General features: G+C 39.0%; 1 protein-coding gene across 7 annotated transcripts in view; it reads left to right on the top strand.

The window, feature by feature from the left end:
• Nucleotides 1-12,734, top strand: part of MROH1 (maestro heat like repeat family member 1) — a 185,195-nt gene that overhangs the window by 54,869 nt on the left and 117,592 nt on the right. For all 7 annotated transcript variants that reach the window (XM_027857638.1, XM_027857637.1, XM_027857639.1 and 4 more), the window contains exons 4-6: nt 1,064-1,195; nt 3,751-3,913; nt 12,112-12,210. In XM_027857638.1, coding sequence (XP_027713439.1) covers nt 1,064-1,195; nt 3,751-3,913; nt 12,112-12,210 — 394 coding nt within the window. The remainder of the gene's footprint in view (nt 1-1,063; nt 1,196-3,750; nt 3,914-12,111; nt 12,211-12,734) is intronic.

Raw genomic sequence — 12,734 nt, 5'->3', positions numbered from 1 at the left:
AACTCCACATACCCTTTGACCCAGCAATACCACTACTAGGTCTGTATCCCAAACAGAGTTTTAAAAAAGGAAAAGGACCTGTATGTACAAAAATATAGCAGCTCATTTTGTGAAGGCAAAGAATTGGAAATTGAGGAGATGCCCATCAATTTGGGAGTGACTCAACAAGTTGTGGTATGTGATTGTGATGGAATCCTGTTGTGCTATAAGAAATGACAAGCGAGAAGCTTTCAGAAAAATCTGGAAAGACTTACATGAACTGATACAAAGTGAAGTGAGCAGAACCAGGAGAATATTGTGCACAGTAACAGCAATATTGTATGAGAACTGATTGTAAATAACTTAGCTATTCTGAGCAATACAATGGTCCAAGACAATTCAAAGGGTTTATGATGGACCTATGATGAAAGACATTGTCTCTCTAGAGAAAGAACCAATGAAGTCTGAATGCAGGTTAATGCATATTGTTTTTCACTTTATTTTTTTCATGTCTTTTTTTTGGGGGGGGGGTCTGTGTTGTCTTTCACAACATGACTAATGTGGAAATATATTTTATATAACTAAACCGATATAACCTATATCAAATTGCTTGCCTTTTCAAAGAGAGAGAGTAGAGGAGGGAGGGAAGGAAGGAGATAATTGAAACTCAAAATTTTAAAAAACAGTGTTAAAAACTTTTTACATGTAATCAGAAAAAGTAAAATATTTGCAGGGAAGAAAAGGGGGAGACCACAGGGGCAGAGGATACTTCCAACATGAAAAGTGATAAGATGTGGGGTTGGAGTGAACTTCTAGAGTAAAGAGGTTTCTGTGGCGTAGTAGAGAAAAGACGACACAAATGAATCAACAGTGTGGCCTGAAATGTCAGGCAGTATCCAAGAGAACCATTGGCCATAATTGCTGTGGGCAAGATCTCCCTAATTCACTTTTGCTCTTTTTCTGAATGAGTGAGAAGACTTTGTCATGTGTCAGGGATGTGTAAGAATTCTTCAGCTCCCTTCCAGAGCGTTTCACTAAATAGTGGCACTATCCGCTTGACATGTGGATTGCTCTTTCTTTTTAGCTAGCGTATCCATACCGAGTCATTATCCTGAAGGCCATGGAAATGATTGTGAAGAATAACATAGATGAGCTGGACCGGAGCACAGCCAAAATCGTCATCATTTTGGCCTCAAATGAAATGACCAAATCTAAGGTGAGAGCTGAAGGCATAAGCGATTTTTATATTCTTACTCTCCTGCCTTGAGGAAGGAACTGCTTATTTTGCCAGTAAATTCTGTCTTTAGCTACAATTTCTACATTAGCAGCAGCACTGAAATAATTAAAATGTGTTTCTTTGCTGTCTGCTTTCTGAGAGTTTAAGGGTATTCTCTAGAGCAGAGATGTCAAATTAGGGCCCCTATGCTGTATCCGGCCCGCACACTCCCAAGTGCTGGGGAGACCAGATTAAAATGTAATTGGGAAATGTTTAACAAATAAAGTAAAATGCAATACAGCATAGGTAATGTTAATTTGTGATTTTGTAAATTAGTATCTCACCTGAGTTTGACCCCACTGCTCTAGAAGACCTAGGGGTATGTATTAATCCTAAAGTCCCTGAGATGTAGGTTTGGGTGCAGAATGAACTGAGTTTTTCAGGTGGGGAAACTAAAGCCAGCACATAGTATTTAATATTCCATAGGAGCTATAGTGGGATCCATTGCTCCTTGGAAGACTATACTTTCTCCATCAAACCATATTCTCTATACAGTTTCTGCATCTCTTGAGAAGGGGTTGTGAATTCTGGCATGCAGTGCTGTGGAGCACTTAGAGTATCTTGATATTTAGTTCTAAACTTTTAAAACTTTTTTAACCTTTATGGAAAGCAAAGGTATGAAGACAGCATGGTATTGTGGAAAGAACTCTCAACTAGGAATTACAAGACCTGCTTTCTAATCTTGGTTGTGTCACTGACTTACCTTGTTTCCTTCTATAAGTCATTTACTCTTCCTGGGCCTCAGTTTCCCTGTTAATCAAATAAGGGCAATGGACTACATGGTCACTTGATCTTGTCTAACTCTGACATTTTGTGATTCCAGTGAATTCAGTTGATCTGCAACAAGAGTGATGATAGGGGCCACTTAGAGTTTTGAAAAGAGCTTGTGTTCTGGCCTACAAGCCATTATTTGATCACATGATGATTTTTTTTTTTTTTTTTTTTTTTGCTTCTTCTTAGAAACTGTTTAGCTCATATTTGCATGGGTACACCATGGGTATGTGAAGCTATGTTTAATGATACCTGTTCTTCCACTCTTTGCTTTTTCCAAGCTCTTGAGAGACTCTAGGTTTTTTTTTTCTTTTGAATTTTATTGATATCTTTTCCTTTTATAGCACCTTCATATCCAAATACATCCCTCTGTCATTTCCTGCCCAGCAAATCTTCCTTTATAACAAGTATTTTTAAAGGAAGAAAAGGGAAAAAAAAGCATTTCAGAAAAAAAAGTTAACATCAATCCGGTCTGACAATATAGCCCTCTACTTCTGCAAAAAAGAAAGGGAGGTAAATTGTCATAGAATCACAGAACGTGAATGTTTGAAATGACCTCAGTGGCCATCTAGTCTAATCTGTATATGCAAGGAATTTCTATTTTAATATACCCGACAAGTTGATATTCAGCCTCTGCTTGAGGGACCTCCAAAATGGGGCAACCTACCACTCTGGAGGCAGCCTGTGTCACTTTTGTACTGTTCTAATTTGGGGGTACTTAGTCAATCCCAAATTTCTTTCTTTGCAGTTTCTACCCATTGTTCCTGATTCTGTCTTCTGGGACCAAACAGAACAAATCTAATCCCAGCTCTGTATTACAGCCTTTCAAATACTTGAAGACAACTGCTGTGTTTCCCCTGAGTCTTCTGTCCTCCAGGCTAAATATCTCCTATTCTTTCAACTGATCTTCATATGATATGGACTCAAATACCTTCACCACCCTGGTTGCTTTCTTCTAGACACTCTTTAGCTTATCAGTTTTTCTTAAACAAGGCATCCAGGATTGAACATGCCATCTGTTCTTCAGGGCCAAGCTTAGTTATAATTACATTGCATTCAGGGTTGGGTTTTTTGTTATTGTTGCTCTTTTTCTTTACATTGTCATAGTCTGTATTTATGTTGTTTTCCTGGTTTTATTTACTTCACTTTGCATTAGGTCGTGTAAATCTTCCAGAGTCTCTGAATTCTTCATAGTCATCATTTTTTACATTGCAATGATGTTAGGTTAATATACCACAGTTTAGCCATTCCCCATTTAATAGACTCTTAATTTATTTTCAGTTCTGTACTATACCATAAAAATACTTCTGTGCATATGGAACTTTTCTTGTTGTCTTTGTTCTCCTTGGGGCACATATCTTTGGATGAAAAGTGGTATTTTTGTTGCTTTTTTAGTATAATTCCAAATTGCTTTGTGGAATGATTGTACTAATTTAATAGTTCCATCCACAGGGTATTGCTGTGGAGACCTTAATTTTCCATGACACTTAGGTTGGCCATTGGTTATTGTGGGGAGCACAGAAAGTTGAATTAGCATCTCTCTCCCCCACTGTATACTGGTACTAATATATCTCAATCATGGGGGTTTCCCTGTTGATTTAAGAACTGTTTCTTTTTTTACTTCCTGATAGTTTTTAGTGATGTTTTAGATATGACTTGCCTTTCCTGAATGTAACTCTTAGAATGCTTGGTAATATCTTTTATATCCATTCACTGTGATCTAGGAATTAATCCTGGATTGGCAGCAGGCTGCAAGCAGTGTCCTTGTTGCTGTGGGAAAACGGTTTATCAACAAAGTGATGGAAGAGGTTTTGACCAAATTTCAGCCGGGGATCCTGCCTCATTATTTTGTCATGCAGACATTTGCAAACCTCTCCATCACCAATGGTAGGTTCCAGTTATGTTCTCCTTCCTCATGCTCCCTTCCCTAGGTTAGCAAAAGTAGCGCTATGCTGTGGTGGCTAAAATGTGGACATGCAGTCATGAAGATTAGGGCTAGAACCCTTTAGCCAACACTCACTAGCTGGGTCACCATGGCAAAATCATTTTACTTCAGTGAGCCTCAGTTTTCTCACCTGCAAAATGGCAGTAGTAAGACCTGTAGAACCTATCTCTGAGGGTTGTTGTGAGGCTCAAATGAGATAAGGTATGCAAAGTGTTTTGAAAAGCTTAAAGTGCTCCATAAATGTCAGTTATTAATATTACAGTTGTTAAAGAGCCTACAGTCAGCAGCAGTCAGGAACCCAGGCTTTCTAGTCAAAGTGTTCCCACCGACTCACAATGTGACTTTAGGCAAGTCCTTAATTGCTCTGGACTTCAGTTACCTACTAGCCACATAATGTCTGCTCTACCTGCCTAATTGTGTTGTTGTAATGATGATTAAATGAAATTGTATATGTGAAAGTGTAAAGTTTATGGTGGTATTTTTTCTTCATGGAGAAATAATACCTTTTAAGTGACCTTTTAAAGAAATTCAGGGTCCAGTTCTAAGAAGCAAGACTTTGAGTTGTCCTGGAGAAGGGTTACATAAAGGCCATCATATTTAGGTTTGTGGGAAAAGGAGTGCTGAGACTTCATAACTGGCATGATTCTAGCACAGACCTACAACTTCCCCAATGTTTGAGAAACCCAACGTTAAACAAACCATACAGAACACTGAAGATCATCACAGTCAAGTCCAGATTATCCTCATGTCCTCTTGCCCCATCCTTGGCTACTGGGTTTCTGGTATAGAGAGCATTTGTCAATTTGACACAAATTTCCTTGTATGACTTGAGAAAGAAGGTTTTGTGCTGTGTTCCCTTAAGGAATATTTAACCCACAGCTCTTGCTTCCTGAGCACCCACTGTAGTAAAAGTTCAGGACCCTCTGGGAGACACAAAAGACAATAAGCCACTGTCCTTGACCCCACATTTTATTATGGGGAAAACAGGCCACACCCACTGAGAAGGGAGTGAGTGGTATAGTGGAAAAAATGGACCCATGAGGCCTGGCATTAGTTGTATAACTTATAGGAAGTTGTTAGCCAAGAATGCAGAGAGTGTTAGAACCAGGGTCTTATGGGCTAATGCCACTAATCAACAATCAGCAAGTATTTATCACCTACTGTGTGCCAAGCAGTGCTAGGTATCAGGGCTACACATACAAGTAATTAAATAATCCCTCCCTATAAGGATCTTATATTCTAATGAAAGAGACAGTGAGGACATATGTCAATATATTCAGAATAAATATAGAGATAATGAATACAAAGTAGTTAAATTCAAGGGAGTTTGAAAAGGCAAGGCTATAGACATTAAAGAGATCAATCAAGAAAGGTTTCATGTTGAATCTTGTGCTTGAGATGTGATTTGAAGGGAGAGATGTATTCTGTAAGGTAGAAGTGAGGAGAGAACACAGGGTAGGCATGAGAGATAGCAAATGTAAAGGCACAAAGAGAGGAGTTAGGGTGTCACGAGGGATGGAGAAAAGGCTCGTTTGGTTGGATCACAGTGGAAGATGAAGAGTGATGTACATTGAATCTGAAAGATAGATTAGGGGAAGGTGGTGAAGGGCTTTAAAAACTAAACAGAAATTTTTATTTCATTCTTGAGACAAAAGGGAGCCACTGGAGCTTATTGAGTGGATGAATGACATGATTAGATGTACACTTAAGGAAAATAGTTTTGGTAACAGTATGGAAGAAGGATGGAAAAGTGAAGAGACTTGAGTCAGGGAGACCAGTGAGGAGGCAATTGCAATAATTTAGCCAAGAAGAGATGAGTACTTGACCTAAGGTGGCAGCTATGTGAGTAACAAGGAGTCAGATTTGAGAGGTGTTGTGGAGGTAGAAATAGCAAGATTTTGACAACTTTTGGGATACATAGGGTAAGGAAGAATGTGGAGTTAAGGTCACCAGTATTATGAATTTGAGGGACTTGAGGTTGGTGGTGCTTTTGAAGTTTGGAAGAGGGAAAATTTGGGAGGGAAACATAATGAGTTCTATTTTGAACGTGTTGAGTTTGAGATTTCTCCCAGACATTAAATTTGAAATGTTCAGTGTGTAATTGGTGATACAACATTGAAGCTCAGGGTGGTGTCAGGGGCTGGATATATAGATTTCAGAGTCATCTATATAGAAATGATAATCAAGCCCATGGGAGCTGGTAAGTTCACTAAGAGAGAGAAAGGATAGAGGAAAAAGAGTAAGGAATCTCAGACAGATCCTTGGGAAACATCCAGGGAGCATAAACTGGATGATGAATCAGCAAAGGTGGAGTGGTTAGATAGGAAGAGAACCAGTCAAGAAAATTGTCATAAAAAACCACAGGGAGGAGAAAGTATAAAGGAAGTGGTTAGCATTGTCACATGCAGCAGTTAGGTCTAGAGGTATGGCTGAGAAAAAAAAAAACATCAGAATTAGCATTTGAGAGGTTATTTCTAACTTTGAAGAGAGCAGTGTCAGTAGAATGATGAGATTGGAAGCTTGATTGCCAAGGGTTGGGAAGTGAGTGAGAAAAGGGGCAGTAAAGACAGAAAATATACATAGTTTTTCCTGAGAGTTTGAGAAAGGAAGGAGAGATAGAAAGTAAGGGTTTGAGGGGATGATAGGATCCAGTGAAATTTGTTTTCTATTTTTGTTGTTTAAGGAGTAGAGAAAATAACTTTTTTGAAGGTAGTAGGACAGGAGCCAGAAAATAGGGAGAGCTTAACACTAGAAAGACTGGGTATGTTGATTGACACAAAAATTTCTATTATAATTTTACTTTAAAAGAAAAATTTTCATCCTATATTTTATGTATAAAGAGATAATGTCAGAGGGTAGAGCCAAGACAGTGGAGAAAAGTCAGGGACTCACCTGAGCTCCCCCAAATTCCCTTCCAAACAACTTTAAATAATACCTCAAAACAAATTCTGGAGCAGCAGAACCTACAAAAGGATAGAGTGAGAGTGAAGCATAGTCCAGCATAGGCTGTGCCAGTACAGGTGTCACTGCAGCAAACCAGCAGCAGGTCTTGGGGGCGACTGAATCAGTGGCAGCAGCAGCTGCTTCTGGAGCTTTCAGTTCACAGATTGTAAGGGGGTCAGACAACTGGTCAGAAGGAGATTATAGGCATCTCTTTGCTGGCACTGGGTGTAAGACTTTGTCACATTACCCCTACTCAGATCTAGGTTGCACTCCTAGGTCACAATCTCAGGGCAATCAGGAGCACTAGCACACCAGAGCTTGCAGCTGCAGGGGAGGGGGGACCCTGTTCACAGTTCCAGGGCTGAAGAGTGCTTATGATCATTCACAGATCAAAGCACAGGCCAGGAGAGCAGTGACCACAACTTTCCTTAGATCATACCAACTTGGAAGAACTGAAAGCTTACAAATTCCCAGAGCTAGTTCTGAAAACAGCTGCACAAAAAACCTGAAACTTGGGACAGTATTTTTTTTTTTTACTCTGCTCCACCCTGGAGCAGATTAAGCCCAACTTAATATTTTAAGAAAGCCAAGAAATAGACTGGAAAAAATGAGCAAACAACAACAACAAAAAAAAATCCTAACCATAGAAAGTTACTATGGTGACAGGGAAGATCAAAACATAAACTTAAAAGAAGACAACAGAGTCAAAGCTGCTACATCCAAAGCCTCAGAGAAAAAATGTGAATTGGTTGCAGGCCCAATAAGAATTCCTGGAAGAGCTTAAAGAGGATTTTAAAATATCAAATAAGAGAGTTAGAGGAAAAATTGGGAAAAGAAATTACAGTGATGAAAGAAAATAATGAAAAAAAGAGTCAATGACTGAGTAAAGGAAAAATACTGAAGAAAATTATACCTTAAAAATTACTGAAGAAAATTACATCTTAAAAAACAGAATAACCAAATGGTAGAAGAAGTACAAAAATCCAATGAGGAAAAAAAATGCCTTAAAAAGAATTGGCCAGATGGGAAAAGATACACTAAAATTCACCAAAGAAAAGAACACCTTAAGAAGTGGAATTGGCCAAATGGAAAAGGAGATACAAAAGCTCACTGAAGAAAATAATTCCTTAAAAAGTAGAATTGGGCAAGTGGAAGCTAATGACATTATGAGACATTATGAAACAACAAAATAAAATCCAAAGAATGAAAAAATAGAATAAAATGTGAAATATCTCATTGGAAAAACAACTGATCCAGAAATTAGATCCAGGAGAGAGAATTTTAAAATTATTGGACTACCTGAAAGCCATGATCAAAAAAAGAGCCTTGACATTGTGTTTCAAGAAATTATCAAGGAAAGCTGCCTTGATATCCTAGAATCAGAGGGTAAAATAGGAATTGAAAGAATACACTGCTCACCTCCTGAAAGATATCTCAAAATGAAAACTCTCAGGAATATTATAGCCAAACTCCAAAGCTCCTAGATCAAGGAGAATATATTGCAAGCAGCCAGAAAGAAACAGTTAAAATATCATGGAGCCACAGGCACAGTAACACAAGATCTAGCAGTTTCTACATTAAAGGATTGGAGAGCTTGGAATATGATATTCCAGAGAGCAAAGAAGCTAGGATTACAACCAAGAATCACCTACTCAGCAAAACTGAGCATAATCCTTCAGGAGAAAAAGTGGACATTCAATGAAGCAGAAGATTTTTAAGAATTCCTGACGAACAGACCAGAGCTGAATAGAAAATTTGACTTTCAAATACAAAACTCAAGAGAAGCATAAAAAGATAAATCATAAATAATTCAATAAGGTTAAATTGTTTACATTCCTACATGGAAAGATGATGCTTGTAACACCTAAGAACTTTCTCATTATTAGGGCAATCAAAAGGAGCATACATAGATAGAGGGCATCGGTGCAAGTTTAATATGATGGGATGATCTCTAAAAAAAATCAAATTAAGGAGTGAGAGAGGAATGCACAGGGAGGAGGAAGAGAGAGGCAGAATGGGGAAAATTATCTTACATGAAAGCTTTTACAGTAGCGGGGAGGCTAGGTGAGGTAGGTGGAAACTCTTCAACCTTATTCTCTTCATAATTGACTCTAAGAGGGAGTAATTTACATACTCAGTTGAGTATAGAAATCTGTCTTACCCTACAGGAAAATATGAGGGAAAAGGAGTAAGAGAAAGATAGGGTTGGGGGCAATACTAGGGAGGGCAGATTGGGGGAGGCAGTAATCAGAAGCAAAACATTTGAGTATGGGCAGAGTGAAAGAGAGTAGGATAAACAGGGAAAAAATAGGATGGAGGGAAATACACAGTAATCATAACTGAAAAAATTTTATAGCAAATACCTCTGATAAAGGTTCATTTCTCAAATATATGGAGAACTGAGTCAAATTTATAAAAATAGGAGCCATCTCCAATTGATAGGTCAAAAGATATGAGCAGGCAGCTTTCAGACAAAATAAAGCCTATCTATAGCCATATGAAAATTTGCTCTAAATCACTATTGATTAGAGAAATGCAAATTAAAACTACTCTGAGGTAGTACCCCTCACCAATCAGAGTGGTTAACATGATAGAAAAGGAAAAAACAAATGTTGGAGAGGATTGGGAAAATTGGGAAATTAATAAGGTGTTGGTGAAGTTGTGAACTGATTCACCACTTCTGTAGAGCAATTTGGAACTATACCCAAAGGACTGTAAAACTCTTCATACCCTCTGACCCAGCAATACCACCACTAGGTCTGTATCCCAAAGGGATTAAAAAAAAAAAAAAGGAAAAAGATCTATACGCACAAAAATATTTATTGTAGGTCCTTTAGCGGTAGCAAAGAATTGAAAATTGAGGGGATACCCATCAATTGGAAATTGCTGACCAAGTCATAGTATATGATTTGTGGTGGAATACTATTGTGCTATTATGAGAAATGAGAAGCAGAGTGCTTTCAGAAAAACCTGGAAAGACTTACATGAACTGATGCAAAGTGAAGTGCACAGAATCAGGAAAACATTAGACATAGTAATAGCAGTATTGTACTGTGATCAGCCATGAAGGAGTTAGCTATTCTCCGCAATACAGTGATCCAAGACAATTCTGAAGGACTTAGAATAAAAATGCTATCCATCTCCAGAGAAAAAAATGATGGAGTTTGAATGCAGATCAGATAATATGGTTTTTTTTCTTTATTTTTCTTGGTGGGGTTTTTTGTCTATTTTCTTTCACAATATGACCAGTATGGAAATATGTTTTGCATGACTGCATATGTATCACCTATATTAAATTGCTTGCTTTCTCAATGAAGGGGGATGGAAAGGATGGAAAAGAGAATTTGGAACTCAACATTTTAAAAAAACAAATGTTAAAAATTGTTTTTACGTGTAATTGGGGAAAAATAAAATATTAAATAAAATTTTTGAAAAAGAGATTTGTTCTCTTTCATGAAAGATAGGATCTTTCATCCTGTCTTTATGGATAAAAAAAATGTACTGTGTCAACAGATACAACTTGGTTCTTTGAGGCATTCTTAAATTCCTATCCTTCTACCATTTAAGATATGAGAGAGAGAGAGGTGATAACTGAGTGAACAGTCTGCTGGAAAATATGGAAGAGATGGTGATTAAACCAAGGGCAGATATGAAAGAGTTGGCCTTGCCAAGGAGAGGGGCCACTTCGTTGTCAGAGACTGGGGAAAAGGAAGAGAGTGGAGATTGATGTCAGCAGGTTTTAGTTGAGATGAAGAGAAAGGGAAAAGAGAGAGTTCATGTTACATGATCTCAGTTTTCTTCATAAAATTAGAGGAGAGGTCCTCTGCTGAGAGAGGAGGAAGGGAGTTATGGGAGGTTTGAGGGAAGAGAAGGTCTGACACAGCTTTTGTGGGGAGGGAGATCAGTTAGGAAGGAACAGAAGCACTGACTTGCTGCAGGGAGGGCCCAGGTGTAGTTGGAAAGAGTATATGTATCTGTCAGTACTGTGGTGTTCCTTCTTTCAGTTTGGTCAAGCAGTATTGAGACCAGAGTTCTGTCTCATGTACCTTTCTGTATTTCCCTGAGGGAGTTGACAGAATTTACACTACCATATCTGAAGGAAGCACAGTCATAGAGAGGGAGAAGTCAAGACAGTCATTTTACAGCTGAAGAAACAAAGGCTTGGAGAGATTGTAAGACTGTGACTTTTATAAAATGGAATCAATAATACTTGCATTACCTACATAGGTGATTGCTGAGAGGGAAGTGATTATAGAGCATACTAGTGGCACAGTCTGGTTTAGAACCCAAGCCTCCTAAATCTGTGTTCTTTATCAGTCTTTCACTGTGCCACACAACTTCCAACCTCTCTACCTGCTCTGGGAAAATTGTGTTTCTGCCAAGTTTGCTAATGCTAAAGAACCCCTATGATCTCTTATATAACATCTTGCCATTCCTACAGTATTGGAGTTTGGTGGTCCAAGGGATGTGTCCTTAGAGTGAGGTACCTTTTAGTCAGCAGCCTATGGTGGAGGCAGCCTTTGTAAAAGACCATTTGCCCATTTAATTCCATTTTGGCACTGGGTGATGTGAGGCTTACTGGTTATGCATATTGCTTCTGCAGGAAGGAGCTCTGTGCGTTCTGTGGTGATCTTATCTCCAATCAGTAGCTATTGTATGACTAAATGCGGCAGCATCTTATGGGGATGCCAGAGCCCATTCTTGTAGAGCCATCTCCAGATTAAGACAAATCAAATTTTGTGGACCCTCCTGCTTTGTACTCCCCCCCTCAAATAGTTTTATGTGGGTGAGAGACATGACTTTAAGTAAAGATGGATACCATTAATGTCTCCGTGGGGAAAAAGAAGTCACAAGCAGGCAGCCTGAACAAAGAGAGGTGGGTACTTTGGTATAGGAAGTGTTATGGGTTAATTATTTATTATTAGGTTCAAGCTTTTTTGCGGTACCTTGTGACAGAATGCGATCTCTTATTCCTCTCTTCACTGCCTAGGTGGGACTTTTAGAATGGGTTTTTGGGGACCATGGACCTTATTTTCACCTGTCTTTTCTCTTATGAACAGTCTGCATTAGATGCAGTCAAAATATACAACAAATGTCTCCCTGTGATCCCTGGGATGGGTTGCTGTTTCATGACTAGAAAGGGTAAGATGAATGTAGGAAGATAAAATGATCTGAAGTTTGTTTTTCTTTCTTTTAGTGTTTGGCATGGTGCCCTTCTTAAATTCCATTCTGTCGACAATGTTACCAATGCTAAACCTGGCCCGGCAAGACCAGATGAAGTCTATATTTTGTTTTGGTAAGAATGGACCTTCTGTGGGCTTTCATTTCTTTGTCCCGTCTCAGTTTGCAGCCAAAGCAGAGACTCTGAAACAGCTGTTCTTTGAGAAGCTGCTGACCTGCCAATGACTGTGAGCCTATGTCACCAAACAGCCCAGCCTCTGGGTTGAGAGGGTCCAGAGAAAAGAGCAGAGTTTAGAACCCAGCTCTCTCATTGTGATCTTAAGCACCCTCCCTTGGGGCAAAGGAAGGCAAACAGGTACCTGTGACGTGGGCATCCTTGGCCCCAGTAGTTTAGAAAGTACATGTAGTGGCTGATGAGCAGGCAAGTCCCCTCTGTTCTTCCCTCTCAGGAGGCTTCATTTTTCTTGGCCTCAAGCAGCTGACTCATTGAGAGTAAGATCTGCTTCCCACTGCCAGAGGCAGCCCAGAAAGGGCAGTTTATCTCAGTTGTGCCACCACCTTCCATTTCCTGCTCCATATCCCCTTAATTCAGAGAAAACCCACTAATTCAGTTGAACAGTCATTTCAGTGACTGCCCTG

This window comes from Vombatus ursinus, unplaced genomic scaffold (assembly GCF_900497805.2).
Source record: "Vombatus ursinus unplaced genomic scaffold, bare-nosed wombat genome assembly UNPS02012319.1, whole genome shotgun sequence".
In the NCBI taxonomy this organism is placed as follows: Eukaryota; Metazoa; Chordata; class Mammalia; order Diprotodontia; family Vombatidae; genus Vombatus; species Vombatus ursinus.
The sequence above is the reverse complement of the archived record's forward strand: the minus strand, read 5'-3'. Positions and strand labels throughout refer to the sequence as shown.